Source organism: Branchiostoma belcheri, unplaced genomic scaffold (genome assembly GCF_001625305.1).
Source record: "Branchiostoma belcheri isolate BF01 breed outbred unplaced genomic scaffold, Haploidv18h27 scaffold141, whole genome shotgun sequence".
NCBI lineage: Eukaryota > Metazoa > Chordata > Leptocardii > Amphioxiformes > Branchiostomatidae > Branchiostoma > Branchiostoma belcheri.
The window spans coordinates 1-19,326 of record NW_017802836.1 but is presented as its reverse complement, the minus strand read 5'-3'; the positions used below and the strand labels follow the sequence as shown (position 1 = coordinate 19,326).

The following is a 19,326-nucleotide window of genomic DNA, read 5'->3' as shown; positions in this document are numbered from 1 at the left end:
GTAGCCTGGTGTTCGATCGGAACCATCGAACCAAGAGAAACCAACTCCTTGGCCGCAAAGTTCACTCAAGTCTGTACTTTCATTTGCTGTCTAAGACAAGCCAATAAACCACAGCCAATAATTGCTAATCACAGTTTATTTTTTTCTATGTTAAGTTGATTCTGTAGAATTCTTATAGAAACGCAGATGCATGACCACAAAGAGTAAATTGAATGGTTGGCTGACCTGCCCCAAATTGTGCTAACGGTGGAGCGAGTGCGCCCCCTACCGATTTTGTTGTGAAGTTCATGGCACTTCTACTAAAGAGAGGTTTGTCAGCTGGTAGAAAACACTGTTGAAGTCGTCGACAAGTCAACATTTTCTTGGGCCACGTACACAATTTCACTTAATCTGCATTCTATGTGTGTAACCTTCTTTTTGTATCATCATCTGGGGTTATTTAGAAATGTTCACGTTCATAAATATATTGGCAGTGTTCGGCAAATGCAATCGTCAATGAGGACTCTAAAATGAGTTGTGGCAGAAAGTTTAGCTAACACAACCGTCAATATTTCTGTTAATACTTCATATTCTAAAAGATTTCAATCGTCAATGATGTCCTAAAAAAGGATATGCATGGGGTATTCGAAGACGATGTTTGTCTAACTAAAGTATTAAAACTTAACGTAAGCTTTATCAAATAGAATACCCACGCTATATCCATACTCTGTAGGGGCTTGCACTTGCAATATGACACATATAGTACTTCACAGCAGTAATAATACATTACAAGTGTCACAACATGAAATATTGTTCTGCCAGTACAACGACTTGAGTCCACTAGATAATGTATATATAGAGAATTCAGTACAAACAATCGTCCAGTAACTTCTTGCATTGGTCGCATTCGGTGCAGACAATTTATAGTTTGTACTGGATAGGCACGATTATGTATACTATACAAGACCTCCAAAAATACGGAGATATGTCTGTTGTTTTTTTAGACAAGAAAAGGAAATTGTGAAACGTGTTACGTTTTGTTTTAGGTACAGGTTTTAACAAGTTTACATATCGCTTATTGTAAGTACTTTGTTCTAAAATTGGAATGTTGTGCTCAAAGATGTTTCAGGTAGTCAAACGTAACAAGTGCGTATTATCAGTAATACATCCATATTTTTGTTTTCGTGTTTTGTCGTAATCTGAAAAATCGATCAGTAGACAAAAAGAAAATGGTATCTTCCATTGTGATATTCTTAACGGTTCTAAATGCCTTCATTATATCTGCATTGGCATGTTTCAAAATTCCTAAAAATGATTACGTATGACTAATAAAATTTGTATTTAATGTATGAGCCAGCAAAAATTGTAGCCAGCTTTATAAATTATACATAACTACACTCCCCTTTTGTACGATATAGCCCTCACCAACAATAGAAAAGAATTAGAACATTTGAAATTCATTGAATACCTAATAAGTACATCTCATCCATGGCAAGGCACGGCTCCTATGGACGAGCTCTCAGTCCTGTTTTGGAACGAATCTATCACAGTTCTTCAAAACAATTCAAGTCATGAAGTTTGAATTCACAACCTTCTACGGTAATATTCGCGTCCGTTCTTTCCTCCAAACATCCGGGCCTCTCTGGCATGGAAACGAGTCCACCAATAGGAGCCATTTATTGGTCCACAACAAACCACAGGAGCCGATGGGCCGAGGTTGTCGGATTGTCCCATCATGCCATTCGAATCGAATCCAAGATGGCGTCGTGCAAACAACATTTCAGATGTAAAGTTTTTCGTCAAGACTGTGCGCCTTCGCCTCCTTTCTCCTCGTAACTTCTCCATTTCCTGGACACGATGATCTGCCGCTCGGAAATGCTCGTTTGAACCTTTAACCTACGATCGAACGGTCTTCCCGTGATGCTGTGCCGTTTAGAGGTCAACCCCCTCCGCTCGAACAAGGGTTCTTGGAAGTGAACGGCTTTAACTTCCCTTGGAGTAGGGGGAGGCGCTTTCGGACTGGAAGGGCCTTCCTCTATACTGTCGAAACTTCTGCGTAGGGCTTCTTCTTCCCTGTATTCTGCCGTGACACTGCTAGGGTCCTCCCCGCCGGAGTCAGTGCTGCCAGCCATGGCTCTGTCCTCGTCACTTTGTACACTCATGCTGCTCTTTCTCTCCTCGTTAAGTTTCAGCCACTTTTCCCGATTCGCAGAGACTCCGTCCCTTAAAGGTGCTAGTCTTGGTTCCACTTTTACCAGAGCCTAGAATGAAATGCTACATTGCAGTTTTTACCAAATTACAGTACCTTACTGCTCAGTTTAATTGACTTATTCACATCTTTACTTGATGGAAAAGTTACTAGAAATCAAATACATAATTTTCACCTGCACATGGTCTGTCCCATAAAGCTACTGCTCTGTTTATTCATACTTGAAACAAATTTATATGTACGGTGACCAGCCCCTCCAACTGTCCTGCCACTTGCTACATAATGTAACCCAACACCGCATGTTGCCTGTTACAGCACCGTAGTGACAACTGTCCTTTCCAGGTCATTGTCCGTAGTTGCCAAGTGGGTAAAGAAGAAGAAGACGAAGAAACTGAGCGAAAACAAAATGTTTTCCTTCTGTCAAGGTAAACATAAAAGATTTTCTGCTCACCTCATAGAGTGGATAGCAGACGCTGTCTATCCATCCCAGCTGCATCTCCGGCAGATCGTCTTTTCTTCGCCTGTCAAACAAAGCCTGGAACGAGAAGGTGAAATTTCACACATTTCTGTTTTATTAAGGATGCTATATGGGCAGTACTAGCTGTCACTTATATTGCAATATGTAACTTGTTAGATAAGAATATTTTTTGCATATTTATCTGTTCGTACTACGTGTATATTGTATTGTCTTCTGCCACCAATTAAGGACGTTAACATTATTTCTTGTTCTGTACTTTGCAGTTAGATTTCTTTATCTATGTTTGTATAACGTCTGTATTTGTGGGTCATCTACTACCAGTTTCGACTGATGGCCCGTGTACTGATGTGTTGTCAGTCCCCAATAAAGTAAAGTAAAGTAAAGTTCATGCACGACCACCCTGGACTGTAATGACTATACGATCACATGATGGCGTTTTATTGAGGTTCGAGTTGTTCTTGTTTCTGTCATCATCGTTACTTTACCCCTTTATTGCGATGATTCGTGGTTTTCCTTATCATTGAATAACATTGAATTTGTTTATTTATCTATATGTTAACTGTGCAATATTTGTTTTAACACTAGCATACAATTCAGCGCTACTTACTTAATTGCGCTGCCGCATGCTAGAGATTGTACCCATCGATCAATCAATAAACAATTCTTATCATATTACTATTACTTTTATTATTGCATAAATCACCACTTAATATCAATTAATATCAGCTGACAAGTTATTAGCTAATAATTCTCATACCGCAGGCTCCAAGTTGAGCTCAGCGCGTTCCTTGTCTCCCTGGTCAAAAAACTCACTCGTCACCAGTTCGGCAACCTGTGAAGAAAAGTGTAAAAAAGTTTGTCTTATAATTAATCTGCGTGTAGTGGTTAGCTAATTCCCTCTCACACATGAAATATGATATGTCCCAGTCTCCTAATCCACAACCGGCGGCAGGTATCGACTTCCGGTGACCTTTGACCCACTCCTGACGTCACACGTTCGAAAGTCAGGAAAGTTGGAAATTTTTTATTACAAAGACAGGTGGATACAGTTAAAACATTCGTGTTAAATTACAATAAAAAAACTTAAGTTCGTTTCGTACCAATACAGATGAGCCTTCATTTTAATCTTTAATGAATCTTTAATTGCATGCTCATGCCCGTGGGGCTAAATGCATACATCAGAATGTGATGTTACATGTACATCGTACTGAGTAACATGATACATAGAATACAAGGATAACAGAATAAGAAAAAAGTCTTAACAACTACTAGAGATTAAACTAATCTAGGCCTTGAAGATTTCTTCTCTCTTTTTTAAAGCAATTAGAGATAAATTCACATAGTTATCCTACTGTATGGTCATTGCTGATGGACATGAGATGACATACGATACATCTAATACAAATCTAGTGCTAATATGTTGCTGTTGGACCCACCTTTTTCTGTATTTCCCAGGGCTTGGTGACGGCAGCTAGATCACACGCAGTCATCAGCATACCTCTGAAAAGTACCCACATTCACAGACTGAAGTTTACTCCTGAAGAGAGCTTTCATTTTCAATATCTTGCCTTCATATATGAAATATCAACAGCAAAATGATAACTGATATCAGGATAGGCTAACATTTTCTTTCCAGGTTTCTTTATTACATACTTGAATGTTTTCATTAAGTAAAACGCGGTTTGTAATATATGAAATATCGTGGGGGACAATGATTTGTCCATTGGCAAGAATGATCTATTACACACTAACCGTAACATTTCGCGATGCTTCTTGTCATTTCTGTCAAACTCTCCGCTGCTCGCAAGGGAAAAGAACTCCTTCCGTATTCTGAAGTCGACAAGAGAAGGCACTGTCAATGTTCATTCTTAGTCTTCCAACTGTTAAGTCCTCATAACATTACATTTTCAAGATGAAAAAGAAAAAATGCAAAAATATCATATATTAAACCACGGGACGGGGTAAGTCTAAGTAACAATCGGAGACCATCGATAGCTGGTCCCAGGTCCTCTTTGTCAACTCCTACGTATATATGCCAAAGCGTGCACATGGGGCTGTATATATATATGTACGAGTAGTTACAGCTACTCAACGTGTATGTATCAGTTTCTATAACCTGTGAGCAAATCCTGCGGTGGCAAGGCGGTATCCATTGGTCAAACAGTGACCATTGATACCTGTTGTGTCCAAAAGCGTGCCTGGGGACTGATCACAGTTCTGGACACGCGATAGCCTTGTCCCAAACCGTACCTGGTCCCCGCCAATCACTATAATGGACAGCACTTCCGGGCACGGTTGTGGACAGTCAAGCTGTGTCCCGTTCTGTGCCCGCTCAGGCACGGTTTGGGACAGGCACGGTTTGAAACACAACAGGGCCAATGGATACAACCTTGTCGCCGTAGAATCTGCTTGGAGATCAGTATGTTTTGATTCGTGTTTGCCGTACTCACTGGAAATGCAGCGTGAGGTCCGTCGACAAGATGGCGTGTTTGAGCATCTTCATCACCTTACTGTACTCTTCGTTCGTCAGGTTGGAGAAGATGTTGTGGCTCTGGAGGGCAAGAGTAATCAGTTTCAGTTGTCTTTCTACGTATTCTGTAATACTTATGTGCGGGTCAGCACAACACCAATAGTTGCTTGTGTCCCACATGTACTGCAATGTCAAAATCCCAATAAATAAAATAAAATCAAAGGCCGGTGCTTTTGGTAAGACAAGAAATGATGAAACGAACGAACGACTGCTTGTAGAATAGTGAAGCAAATGCTGATTAAGATAACAATAATGTCACTCTTTTTTTTCCATAGAGTTTATGTATATGCATATGTAGTTAATGTTCATATTTGATGTGTTTTTTTTTCTTTCTTAATAAATGTGGTCAACAGGAGTAAGCTACTTCCAGGAGCCTGCGTATAATTTATTGATTTAATTCTTTGCCCCTCTATTTATTTCTATTGTAATTTAAGCTAGAGTTGTTATCAGAGGCTAATCAATGACGATTGCTAGTTTCTACCTGATTATTGAGAATCATGACAGCGTGGTTGAAATGGTGATGCTCCATGGTGGCGAAAGTCCCGTACAGCTTGGCAAGCGGCGACTGACTCCTGCAAAAACAAAAATAAACAGCGTCAAATTCACGTACAAAATGTAAAACAACACATTTCCCGTCCCACCTCTTATCTTTGTGAACTCGACATACTATGTTTTTGTATCTATATGTCGAGACTATGACCCTTTCCGAGATGTCAACCCTGTGTCCAGACTGTAAGGCGTGGATCATTATGTGGTGGAAGTAACGTGCTTGAGGTGTGGCCGCCATTAAACATGGGATCTTCGGCTTTACGTCCAATCCGAGAGGACGTCCCTAATCTCATTTTACTGAGTCGAGTGAGGAAATAGGTGTTAAGTGCCTTTCCCAAGGGCACAACATCGGGGCCTGCCCCGGGATTCGAACCATGAACCTTCAGATTCTGAGTCAACAACCCTACCCTAAGACCACCTTGCTACTCACTTTTTTTTACCACTTTTATTCAAATCATGGAGACAAGTACAGGTACAAGTACATATACATACACAGCTACTTTTAACAATAACTTTTACAGCCATATCCCCCAAATACACGGACCAATCACAAAGACAGATACTAAAAAATGATGTCTAAATCACTTAGACACAACAGGTTTAGACTGTCCTAGATATCACAGATGAGATAGATATCAAAGATGTTTGTTTAATTCATACCCTATTAAAGCCCATATAAATACTCATGTTAAACATGTTCACTTAAAGAGTCCTAGGGAGACATTAATTTCAGATATTTTCAGATTTCATTAATGTGATGTAATTGCTACTTACTTCTGCTGAAACGCGTTGTTTGTTCCCCTGTGGTCCAGGTCATGGCAGAGACAAGCCACCAGGAGAACCAACATCTCCATAGATGACATCTTCTCCGCCAGGCCTCCAGCCTGCAAAACCAGGGCAAAGAATGACCAAACCCATCCGCAAGACAGCCTGACGGTGCTACGTCGCTGAGCAGAGAAGTGAGACATCTCCTTGCTGCCATGCTATTTTTCTATCAAGTCTGCAAATGTCTGCAAGGATTCCTTTGATTCGTGCTAGTTGTTGCGTCGAGGAATCTAGTGTTACATGCAGACTACCATGCAGTTGAACGAGCAGGAAGGGCAGTGAATGTCATGCATTTGCGTGCTGGTGATGGGGTGGTATCTGTTCTACCTATTCAATGGCACTGTGGATTCATAAGTTTCAATTCAAAGCGTGAAGAGAGATAGAATACTGGTCCAGCTCTCTTGGACATTCTACAGCAAGGAATCCCGCAGCTATTTTGCTGACTTGTGTTATAATAATACATTGCTGCACATTGCGTTGGTCATAAAAATGCTGGAAAATAGTTTGGCAGCAAGGATTAGTTTTTCTCCTTGTACTTCTCTGCTCCTAAGTCTACTTGGCTGTGCGTGGGGAGGGGGGCAGTCTTCTCCGCTAGTCCCATTCTCATGGGACACTTACTTGTAGCCTTATTTGGTCACCTGGATCATCTGAGAATAAGTCTTCCCCCATCCCTCCGTTCTGTAAAACAGTACACAACGTGACAGGCGTCGAGCTAGGGGGTTGGAGACATCATAGTTTCAGTGTTTGTTATATAGAACCTCCGTGGGAAGTCAGGAACAGGGCAATCCAAACGTTTAAAAGGGAGGGAGACGGATAAGATAGATAGAACGGTACATAGATTAGAAAGAAAGTTGGTACATTCTGATACAAAGACAGATAAAACAAAAGAAGACAAAATGTGTAGAGGCATCGATAGATAGATATGAGATAGAAAGATCGATCTAAATAGAAATTAAGAATAAATGTGTATAAGTATAGAGAGATAGGTAGGTACATACTTAGATACGTATATATACATCATCAATACATACATACATACAGACATACATACATACATACATACATAAATACATGGATAGATAGATAGATACATAGGATAAACAGACCCCTGGCCCTGGACACCAGCTAGTGATTTGTTTGTACAAAAACTTTAGCTTAACCCCAAGGAAAAAGGAAGCCAGAGTACTAAATTACAGCTACATAGGTACCAAATTTGCCTGTTGTTGTTGTTGTTTTGGAAACTATCATTCGCTTAGCCACCGGCCATTTGCTACTATCGTAAACTGAAGCCTTGATAACCAGAGAGTGAGTTGTTACCGTGAGCATGGCGTGCATGACCTGGCACACGTTAAAGGCGTGTCTCCAGTTGTGGTAGGCCACGTTTCTGTAGTTCTTCCTCACAGTCAGCATCAACCTGCATAGCGTCTGTAATCACAGCGGTGGAAAACACTTCAGTTAAAGCTGCATTATATAACATCAGGACGATACAGAATAATTTTTTCGGTCATTTCTTTAATTGAATCAACTCTATTGCAAATAGGTGTTACTCATCATCATCATCATTTAGGTGTTACTAAAAGTGTTAATAAACATTAAACGGTGTAAGAATTGGACCATGAACAAGACTATTTCCTGATAGGGGTGAAAGAGGCTATTTACACCAGTGCCCATCACCCTTTACTCAACCGCGACGGGGGCCGACATTGTTTACCAGATACATTTGACCCAGCGTTGTCCATGGCTTAGTGTCATTCAGGAAATGGAGGCGCCAAAATATCATGTCAATATGTGTCTAAATAATGCATATCTGAGATATTGGATACATGTAAGAATAGTATTTTTGTGATGCTCTCATACACAATTACAGCATATAGTGGACATGTATCACTGATTGATTGTGTCATATGGCTTTTATGATAACACAATGATTTATGACTACATATCTCCACTGTCGAAAGTTTAGATCATAAGGTTTTTCTGTAACTACGCTAGATGATTGCCACTGATTATTAGAACTAGTAACACATATTTTTTTTAATTTTAAACTTTTTAAAGCTAACAAAATGGTTTTGTTAATGTTATCACCGATGTTGAGTTCAATCTCCACAAGAATCACAGACTCAAGTATTGTAGGACACATTCAAACTTTAGCATGCAACTGGGCCATTCTAAATCCAATTTCTCAGCCAAGTGTACAGGTTATACTAGTAGACTAGTATGGACAGTACGTATACGTACCTCATAGTCTATTTGGAACTTGCTGACGAGGCCCATAGACTCAAACATACTGATGGAAGCTGTCAACATCTCATCTCTGTTTAATAAGAAATCATTAAACGTAAAGGCCTTGAGATCTAAGTCCTCCACAGCCGGAATAGGGGACGCCTGAAGACCACAAAAGGAATAGAAGGAATCTAGCGTTAGTTTGTCCATCAAGGCGGGTTGTATAATTATGATCGTACATATTGTGTTTTATGTCTAGACCTATGAGTTCTACAACTGGACCGTTCTATATTATATAAAAACAGTGGTTCATGCGAAGATGGTTGGTAACACATTGTGAAAGAAGATTCTATCCAATGCTTTTCAACACGAAATGCACGTCATTGTTAGAGCGTTTGCTCGTTCATTAGATGGAAAACTGTATGCCATTTGTGTACTGGGATATAGAATGTGGCGGAAACAAGACATTTACAACGAGAAACATTCTGAGCATATTGCATGTATACAATCGGTGGGTATAAATTTTTAGGGTCGGTATATCTCTGAAGAAACTGCGAGCTACTTAAGACAGAAATTACTTGGAAATGTTTAAAACCTACACATGTTAAGTAGGCATAATTCTCGAAATATGTTCCTATACAACTGGTATAGAAGCTCCATGTTAAAGCTATGAGAGATGTACTAAGTACTTGATGAAGCATCTACTAAAGAAAGCATACACTCTACCCTACATGTTTTGGTTTTTTAAAGGCATCCAATGCGACTTCAGGGCACCAAAACTGGAAATATTTTGAATAAGGAAATCTTCGTGATATTGACACATACTGCTTCACATTAGCACATTTGAATCATTATTTCATACTTTGGGCTTGTAAAACTTCAGAAACAAGCCCCAAGATGAGTCTTTTTTTTTGGGAGGTACCCTTAAAATCAGCCCATGGCCCTTCCAGTAACCATTTCTCATCAGAATTTTGGGAATTGGGAAAACATGAGGATCAATATACATTGGGATAGTGTGCTTTCAACTCAGTATGTAGATAAATGACTAGAATATTGGCTTTGAGAAAACGGGTTTGCAAGCCCTAAAAACTGCACTGGATGCCTTTATTAAACCCTATGTCTACTTATTCTTAGCAAATAGAAAGATGTCTCACGGCATTTATGTGTACATAATAAAGTAGTCATTTTAAGTAATTCAACACCCACCCCAGGCAAGGCGTCAAGCTGTGTTGGGATTCAAGGAAAAGTTGGTAAAAACCAAGGTTTTTAGGACAACATCTTGTACAAGGTACAAATGGTCATTCAATGAGCTGAGAATACATGTAGCAATACTGACTAGTACTAAATCTAACTATTCTACCATCACAGAATGTATGTTGGTCTGGAGCTACAGACAGCTATTGGACCACTAAGCCTTCGATATGACGTTTCGTGTCATGATGAAATGTTCAGAAGAGAATACGCTACTTTGCTACTGTTAATTGGCATGAAAGTACTTACTTTTAGGCTCTCGACATCTTCCTCCGAAACCACAGCATGGTACGACACAACCTGGAATACAAAGTGTCGATACAAAGTGTCGATACAAAGTGTTGATACCAAGTGTCGATACAAAGTGTTCATACAATGTGTTGATACAATAAGTCAATACAAAGTGTCGATACAAAGCGTCGATACAATGTGTCGATACAATGTGTCAATACAAAGTGTCGATACAAAGTGTCGATACAAAGTGTCGATACAAAGTGTCGATACAAAGTGTCGATACAAAGTGTCGATACAATGTGTCGATACAAAGTGTTGATACAAAGTGTCGATACAAAGTGTCGATACAATGTGTCAATACAAAGTGTCGATACAAAGTTTCGATACAAAGTGTCGATACAATGTGTTGATACAAAGTGTCGATACAATGTGTCGATACAAAGTGTCTATACAATGTGTTGATACAAAGTGTTGATACAAAGTGTCGATACAGTGTGTCGATACAATGTGTCGATACAAAGTGTCGATACAAAGTGTCGATACAATGTGTCGATACAATGTGTCGATACAATGTGTGTTGATACAATGTGTTGATACTAAGTGTCAATACAATAAGTGTCAATACAATAAATCAATGAAAAGTGTCCATACATTGTTGCGATACAATGTGTTGATACAAAATGTTGATACAATGTGTTGATACTAAGTGTCAATACAATAAGTGTCAATACAATAAATCAATAAAAATCATTGTTGCGATACAATGTGTTGATACAAAATGTTGATACAATGTGTCAATACACCGCGTCAATATCATGTGTCGATACAATGTGTCAATACAAGGTGTCCATACAAAATGTCAATTCAATGTGTCGATACAATTTCAATGCATAACTGAAATCGTTGAAACTGGAAGGTATGATTTTGTATATTTAAGAAAGTGAAGAGCGAGACTATGACACTAATGCCTACTGACCTCCAGGGCTACGGACTGCTTGGCCATGGCTTTCGTGATCTCACTGTACATCAGAGTATTGTTGATGCCAAGCCCACAGAAAATGGCAAATGCCTGGAACAAAATTCAAAAGCCATGTAAAGTAGGCATAAAATACTGCACAACTAGAAAGGTAACATTTGCAAAGCAAATGCATACTGTTCACCCTCGCATATGGTCTGCTCTGTTAAATCATTTATATGGTCAGGCAGGAGTCTAAATCACTCCTACAATAAAATTGCAACATTCTGTAACCTAACACCAGTTATCATGGTGACAGACATCAACAAATCAGGTCATTGGCCAGGTCAGATGTTAGTGTTTGGGACAGAAGAAGAAGAAGAGGAAACGTAGCAAAAACAATATATTGTTTTCCTTCGGTAAACATAAAAAAGTCGTCAATAGTAGTACACGCCAGTAAAGCCGGGTGATGTTTACATCAAGAAGTCCTTGACTTTAAATAAAGTTCAAGAAAATTCAAAGTCGTACCTTGAACAATTGTTCGTCCGCTTCATCGAATGGGTGACCGTCTAGCTTGTTCAGAAGCTGCGCAACCGCTAGTAGACAAGGGTGCATATTCAACAGCAAAAGTATGATAATCAGTAAAAAAATCTATACGAATGTTATACAATTTGACTTATGTAGAGAGTACTGTTCTAGACTTCATACATAAGAATTTCCCAGGTAATCAAATTTAAACTAGAGAAGTAACATTTGCAAAGCAAATGCATATTAATGTTTACCTTCGGACATGGTCTGACCTGTTAATTTTTACTCAAACACATTCACATACATGTACTACTAGTATATGGTGACAGAGCAGAGGAGACCATGAAATTGCAACATTATGTAACCCAACACCAGTCACCATGGTGACAGACGTCAACAAATCATGTCATTGGCAGGTTAGAGGTTAGTGTTTGGAACAGAAGAGGAGGAGGAAGAAACTGAGTAAAAACAATATGTTTTCCTTCGGTAAACATAATAAATAGTCACTAACTTGCAGCAACTTACCGATGATTTCGTGATGGTTGTCCCAGATGGGAACACACATGATGCTCTTCGACCGAATTCCAAGCACTTTATCGGACTAAAGGAAATGAAAATGTAGGAAATTAGGTGATTTGTTACATGTATGTTATTTTTACTTATTTACTCATAATTCCCACCAGCAACCAAAGCTATTTCAAAAGGTATTTCAACCTTATTAAATAAGAAGCGGGTCGTGTGGCGCAGTCGGTAGCGCGTTCGGCTCACACCCTAGAGGTCGCGAGTTCGAACCCCACCTTGTGCACCGATCTTGTGCCCTTGGGAAAGGCACTTTACACGACTTTCCTCACTTCACTCAGGTGTAAATGAGTACCTAGCTTCGGTTAGGGACGTCCCTCGGATAGGACGTAAACTGGAGGTCCCGTGTTTGAGGAGAGCCAAACCTCGAGGACGTTAAAGATCCCACCACACCTTTCGAAAAAGAGTAGGGGCATGCCCCGGTGTGCGATGGTACAAACACTACTGTATGGAGTTGGTGATTCACTTCAAATCACCCGGATGGAGGCCTGGCGATCTCCGTCTTGTATAAGCCACATGGTGATTTACATCATTCACCCGGACGGAGGCCTGGCGAACCCCGTCTGTACCAGCCAAAATCTTGGAGAGGAGATAGGCGCCGCCAAGATTATAAGCCTACTGAAACATCATGGCGCAAGTCCAGACATGCTGCTGGCTGCCATGATGCCCCTACGACCGCTCACGGTTATGGGACGTACATACATACATACATACAAATAAGAAGCTTGATTGACAAGTTTCAGTTTCTTTGTGTCACAGCTTCTTAAGCTTCTTAATTTTAACATATATCCTTAAGTGTATTCCTTTGAATAGAAAGTGGCATTTGCATTCTCCATAGCAGCAAAACCATGTGTATATACGCGTACATCTTATTGAGAACTATGAGGATCACATTTTTTTTAATCGAAAGACGTCTTTCATTTCCAATGGAATGATAACACATTGCGTATTAGTAAATGAACATCCCTGCACTTCATCATCATCCGGGCACTTACCTCTGAGTCAAAACGAGGGTCCTGATAGGCGTCCGGGATGTTGACCGCCTCCCCTCTGGACGCCACGTAGTCCATGATTCCGTTCGAAACCAGAGGGGCGGAGCCACTTTCTGAACTTAAACAGGAACAAGAACAAGCAGAAACCTTCAGTACCAATCACACACGATTAGCTACATATCATATCATATTATTACTTTTTATCAGGTTTGCTTGATCCTTTCTTACATTCACTTACAGATGGTAGCCGTTTTTAGTTGGTTGTTAAATATCTTACTTGATTTTTGTTGGCCATTGTAACTTAATGAAAATGCACTAGCATGAGAGATCATCAGTTGATACCATTCTGATTTAAATTTATTCCTATTCCAAATCAATAATCAACATGTGTTGCAGATTTTGGTCGATCATAGAGCCTGTAAAAGACGTTGTTTACAATATTCTGTAAACCCAGTTTATTTTTGTAATGGAGTAAAGATGTTAATCAATGGTAGTAATAGTGCAGTTAATATAATGCAGAAAATGGGTTAGTCTTCCTATAAAAAAGTTAAAATATGTTTAATTATAATTTATAAAATATAATTTTTCTGATTACTAACAATCCTTTTATAGCTGCTTTTTATATAAAATTGGCTGTTTTCATATTGCATTTACCTTGTCTTCTTACATATTTAGCACATGGTGCGAGTAGGCTTACATATCATCTTGTACGATTCAGTTCTTTGACTTGACTTATTTGACTCTACACTTAGGAAATATTCTATTCAGCATTATTTGCACAATTGTCTTTAATTTTAGATTGAAAGTTGATATTTAAAAAAAATTGCACAAATGTGCCCTTGTAAGATCATAACACGTCTAGACTTCCAAAAATGACAAAAATAGCGATACATGAAAAATACTCTTGTGACAAAAATATCCTAACAGTAACTAGGCTACCAGCGCTAGCTACTGTTAGCTCTATCGCCATACGTATAGATGCACACATACTATTTGCATATCTCTCTTATTATTACCACTTTCAGCAGTTTACCATTGCAGTTATTAATAACACCGAAGTCTGATGTTACAGTTTAGGGCTTTTGTTTCTTGCTAGTGACACATAAGTCGCACAATGTGTTACCTTTGGACCTGATAGAGGGTATAATCCTCCAAAATAGGCTCAAACACTCTGCGCATCTTTCCAGAGAACCTGCTATAGGTGGCATGCAGGAAGGTACATGTAGTAGTAGATGAGGTAGTAGGAGGGATCGAGGTGATGTACAGGTCGGAAGAATTGAGTGATCAAGAGAGTCGTCATTTGAAAACAGGATTGATGTATGGGGAGAATGTCAGATGGAAGAAAAAGAGGTTAGCGAAAGAAGCGGCTGGAGCATGATGTTATTAGAGAAGAGGTCTAACATTTTAGTAGAAGGTTTAACTTCAGAAGGGTGACTGTGCAAGTTTACCTTACCGTGACTTCTTTGTGCGCATTCACTTAGCTTGTTTTAGCTTAGCTCTAGACTTTTGGCAAAGGTTTATTCTCTAGGCAAGTGTTATTGTTTATTCCTACAATATCCTTTTTAGCACTAAACATGTTACTAGGAATATACTCTGATGTATGTGTGTCTTACCTCGTGTGAGAAAATGAAGATGTGAGGTTGAAAGATTTTGTGAACGACAGCTCCTGTGAAACAAGGAGAAAATATTGAACTCGGTAATCTCCACATAGAATGTTGGTTCCAATACAGCAACCTATATATATTTCACAATGATAGCCCCAATTTTAGGGTGGGTGGCTGATGATTTTGACAGTTGATTGACAAGGGGTCATGCCTAAAGGTTACCCAGTACGCGTCGGGTGGGAGTTAGTAGAGACATGGAAAGTGCTGTAATACCAGTGAGATTAAGTTACATCATACCAAATACATTTAGTGGACTGGGAGGTCAGAAAAACTCTAAATCCTTCCCGAAGTCCTTAATCTATTTGTTTTTTTTTACTATTATGAAAGTTCATTTGTGTTGGTAGTTACATGTTTAAAGTTAAAACCTTTGGTCCAACACAAAAATTCTCTCAAAGAAGCCACGTGACAAGCTTCACTGGGTCTGTCTACTGAGGAATTTCGAAGGCCGGAGTGACTGGTCGAAAGCTCTAGGTGAGAGAATTTTTGTGTTGGACCAAAAGTTTTAACTTTAAACATGTAACTACCAACGCAGATGAACTTTCATGATAGTAAAAACCTCCCAGTTTGTTTGTTTGCAGTTTAAATGTTACTTAGAAATGGGAAACAGACTTACCTGGTCTCCCTCATTCTTCAGGAAGAGAACGGAGCATCTCTCGCACTTCATTAGAGTCAAAGCCTTCATCATGATCTTCAGCACGATACTATCAAGGCACGTCTGCTCCTCGAACAAGTCTCGGGCCACTTCTAGCAAAACCTGCACACAGTGTGTTCAGAGAACAACGCATGTAAGTTTTTTTTTATTCCAACATTTCATGACTGGACATGGTGACGGCACACTCAAGTTATATCAACTTATTTTATGCCGCCACCAATGCAGAGGACGAATACAGGACAAGACAATACTAATTGTTACTTGAGGAATGTCGTGTCAAGTGCCTTTCCCAAGGTCGGTGGCATGTCAGGACTCGAACCCGGGACCTCTACGACACACGACCCCACAATGGTATGTAAGTTTGTTTGTTTGAACCATTCTTTATTCATGATAAGCCTGCAGGTCGCTTTCCATAAGTCAGAGTATTTATAACCGCACAAAAAGGCCTTAATTAAATATAAGTGGCAGCAGCCTGGGTTCCATCCTATTTGTATGCCGGGGATCCTATACTCCCCCCTATTTCTTAGGGGATACATACAAACTAGGATGGCACCCAGGCTATATATAGCTAAAGTGGCAGGTCACTATAAAGAAAAAAGGGATACAGGTCAATGTACGTATCAGACTAAGTAATGGCCAAGATCTATAGGAACATCCGTACAACAACTACATCTGAAGCCGCAGTCGTCAGAAACTACGCGATTTATAATGTATTTCATAGGAGGATTTGCAGCTCAAGCTGTTGTCGCAAGGGGGTGTTTTAGGCATGAAACCAGATTACACTTCCAAACCTCTTTCAAATTTCAAGGTACGTGTGGATTCATGTGGATGCATATTGATAAAGAGCTGTCTCAACAAGAATCATTTGTATATATTGCTATTATCCATTGAATTATATATTGGAAGGCCAGACTTGTTGAAATGGCTTCCTGAATTGACTTTCGATTCGCTGAACAAGAAACATGGCATGATGTCCTTTTTTGAATGCAAATTAAAATAAGATAAAGATATCAAATTACAATTCTATTTTCTCAGCGATAGATATCAGTACCTATTGAGGACGTGGTTGGTAAGTGGTTCTTTCTTGCTAAAAAATTGGCAACAGTACAACTTTGTAGACTTTAAAAAAAAACAACTCAATACTTTTTCGCATCCGAAATGCAGATGTTTGTCGATTTTCGCACAGTCGTCTTCTTATCTTCCCACGCACTTAAAACGTCGTCACATCCGTCAATACAAAGTAACCTCCGGGGTGCATCTTTCTGCACAAAAGCAGTGACCAAATTTACTCCTGAGATGATAATATCAGACAGGAAAACTCCGGGTTATAAATCACAGCGTACGCGGGGCTGTATCTCTGCTTATCTAGCGGGTCCCGGAGGCGGGGATCAATGGAGCGGCTATCGACCGTTACCTGCGCTTCTGACTGTCCAACAATAGTCGGGAGACGTGTGAATCAATCCCGGTTAGTTCCAAAAAACGGGAGCGAAGACAGAGTGGGTTAGATTGAAGTCCGTGTTGTCTAGAAAAGAGTCGATACTATTGTTTCGCGGACAGGGGATACTGGTGCATTCATTGGAGATGAAGTTTGGAGAGTTTAGTGCTTCCTTCTGATGGGTGTAGAAAGTTTGCTTTACAACCAAACTTCCTGTTTTCTTGTGTAATGATCGATATGTTCCTTTGGGTGTGGCAAGGGAATTCAATGGTGGACTGGCGGATACTGCATCCTACCAGGTGCATAAATGTGAAAATTATGTGAAAAATGTTTTATCTGTCTCGAGTTGAACATATTCTATGACTTCTAAATGTTCAGGAACTCAGTACATACAGCGCCGTACATACGCCCCGTGCATATAGACACAGACCGTAGTAAACTTCGGGTAGGTTGTTGACTGAGAAGTAATGGGTTCCAGGCTGATAACGAAAGAATCGTTTAATCTAAAGGAAAACTAAAATAGTCCACAGTTACCCAGTATTATGGTCTTTCTCCGTTTGAAAAATGTTTTATCTGTCTCGAGTTGAACATATTCTATGACTTCTAAATGTTTAGGAACTCAGTACATACATCACCGTACATACGCCCCGTACATATAGACACGGACCGTAGTAAACTTCGGGTAGGTTGTTGACTGAGAAGTAATGGGTTCCAGGCTGATAACGAAAGAATCGTTTAATAAAAGGAAAACTAAAATAGTCCACAGTTACCCAGTATTATGGTCTTTCTCCGTTTAGAAAAATGTTTTATCTGTCTCGAGTTGAACATATTCTATGACTTCTAAATGTTCAGGAAGTCAGTACATACAGCGCCGTACATATAGACACGGACCGTAGTAAACTTCGGGTAGGTTGTTGACTGAGAAGTTATGGGTTCCAGGCTGATAACGAAAGAATCGTTTAATAAAAAGGAAAACTAAAATAGTCCACAGTTACCCAGTATTATGGTCTTTCTCCGTTTGAAAAATGTTTTATCTGTCTCGAGTTGAACATATTCTATGACTTCTAAAATGTTCAGGAACTCAGTACATACAGCGCCGTACATACGCCCGTGCATATAGACACAGACCGTAGTAAACTTCGGGTAGGTTGTTGACTGAGAAGTAATGGGTTCCAGGCTGATAACGAAAGAATCGTTTAATCTAAAGGAAAACTAAAATAGGTTACCCAGTATTATGGTCTTTCTCCGTTTGAAAAATGTTTTATCTGTCTCGAGTTGAACATATTCTATGACTTCTAAATGTTCAGGAACTCAGTACATACATCGCCGTACATATAGACACGGACCGTAGTAAACTTCGGGTAGGTTGTTGACTGAGAAGTTATGGGTTCCAGGCTGATAACGAAAGAATCGTTTAATCTAAAGGAAAACTAAAATAGTCGACAGTTACCCAGTATTATGGTCTTTCTCCGTTTGAAAAATGTTTTATCTGTCTCGAGTTGAACATATTCTATGACTTCTAAATGTTCAGGAAGTCAGTACTTACAGCGCCGTACATATAGACACGGACCGTAGTAAACGTCCGGTAGGTTGTTGACTGAGAAGTTATGGGTTCCAGGCTGATAACGAAAGAATCGTTTAATCTAAAGGAAAACTAAAATAGTCCACAGTTACCCAGTATTATGGTCTTTCTCCGTTTGAAAAACTCGGTCCACTACCCTGGTCAACTCGGTCAACTCGGTCAACTCGGTCAACTCGGTCCACTACCCTGGTAAACTCGGTCAACTTGATCAACTCGGTCAACTCGTTCCACTACCCTGGTCAACTCGGTCCACTCGGTCAACTCGGTCAACTCGGTCCATTACCCTGGTCAACTCGGTCAACTCGGTCAACTCGATCAACTCGGTCAACTCGGTCCACTACCCTGGTCAACTCGGTCAACTCGGTCAACTCGGACCACTACCCTGGTCAACTCGGTCAACTCGGACAACTCGGTCCACTACCCTGGTCAACTCGGTCAACTCGGTCAACTCGGTCAACTCGATCAACTCGGTCCACTACCCTGGTCAACTCGGTCAACTCGGTCAACTCGGACCCTGGTCAACTCGGTCAACTCGGTCAACTCGGTCAACTCGGTCAACTCGAGTCAACTCGGTCCACTACCCTGGTCAACTCGGTCAACTCGGTCAACTCGGTCAACTCGGTCCACTACCCTGGTCAACTCGGTCAACTCGGTCAACTCG

At 40.0% G+C, this 19,326-nt stretch overlaps 1 protein-coding gene across 1 annotated transcript; it reads right to left on the bottom strand.

The window, feature by feature from the left end:
- Window positions 1-71: 71 nt before the first annotated feature.
- LOC109464837 (dual 3',5'-cyclic-AMP and -GMP phosphodiesterase 11A-like) lies at window positions 72-15,745 on the bottom strand. Its single transcript, XM_019761919.1, has 17 exons — window positions 15,610-15,745; window positions 14,946-14,998; window positions 13,336-13,450; window positions 12,287-12,362; window positions 11,762-11,829; window positions 11,255-11,347; window positions 10,294-10,344; window positions 8,809-8,955; window positions 7,888-7,995; window positions 6,520-6,629; window positions 5,678-5,768; window positions 5,117-5,217; window positions 4,419-4,496; window positions 4,103-4,166; window positions 3,424-3,498; window positions 2,640-2,723; window positions 72-2,240 (listed from the first exon to the last, which is right to left on the bottom strand). Exons 1-17 carry the CDS (start codon window positions 15,679-15,681, stop codon window positions 1,779-1,781), a joined length of 1,848 nt encoding a protein of 615 aa, XP_019617478.1. The 5' UTR covers window positions 15,682-15,745; the 3' UTR covers window positions 72-1,778.
- Between the last annotated feature and the right edge of the window lie 3,581 nt (window positions 15,746-19,326).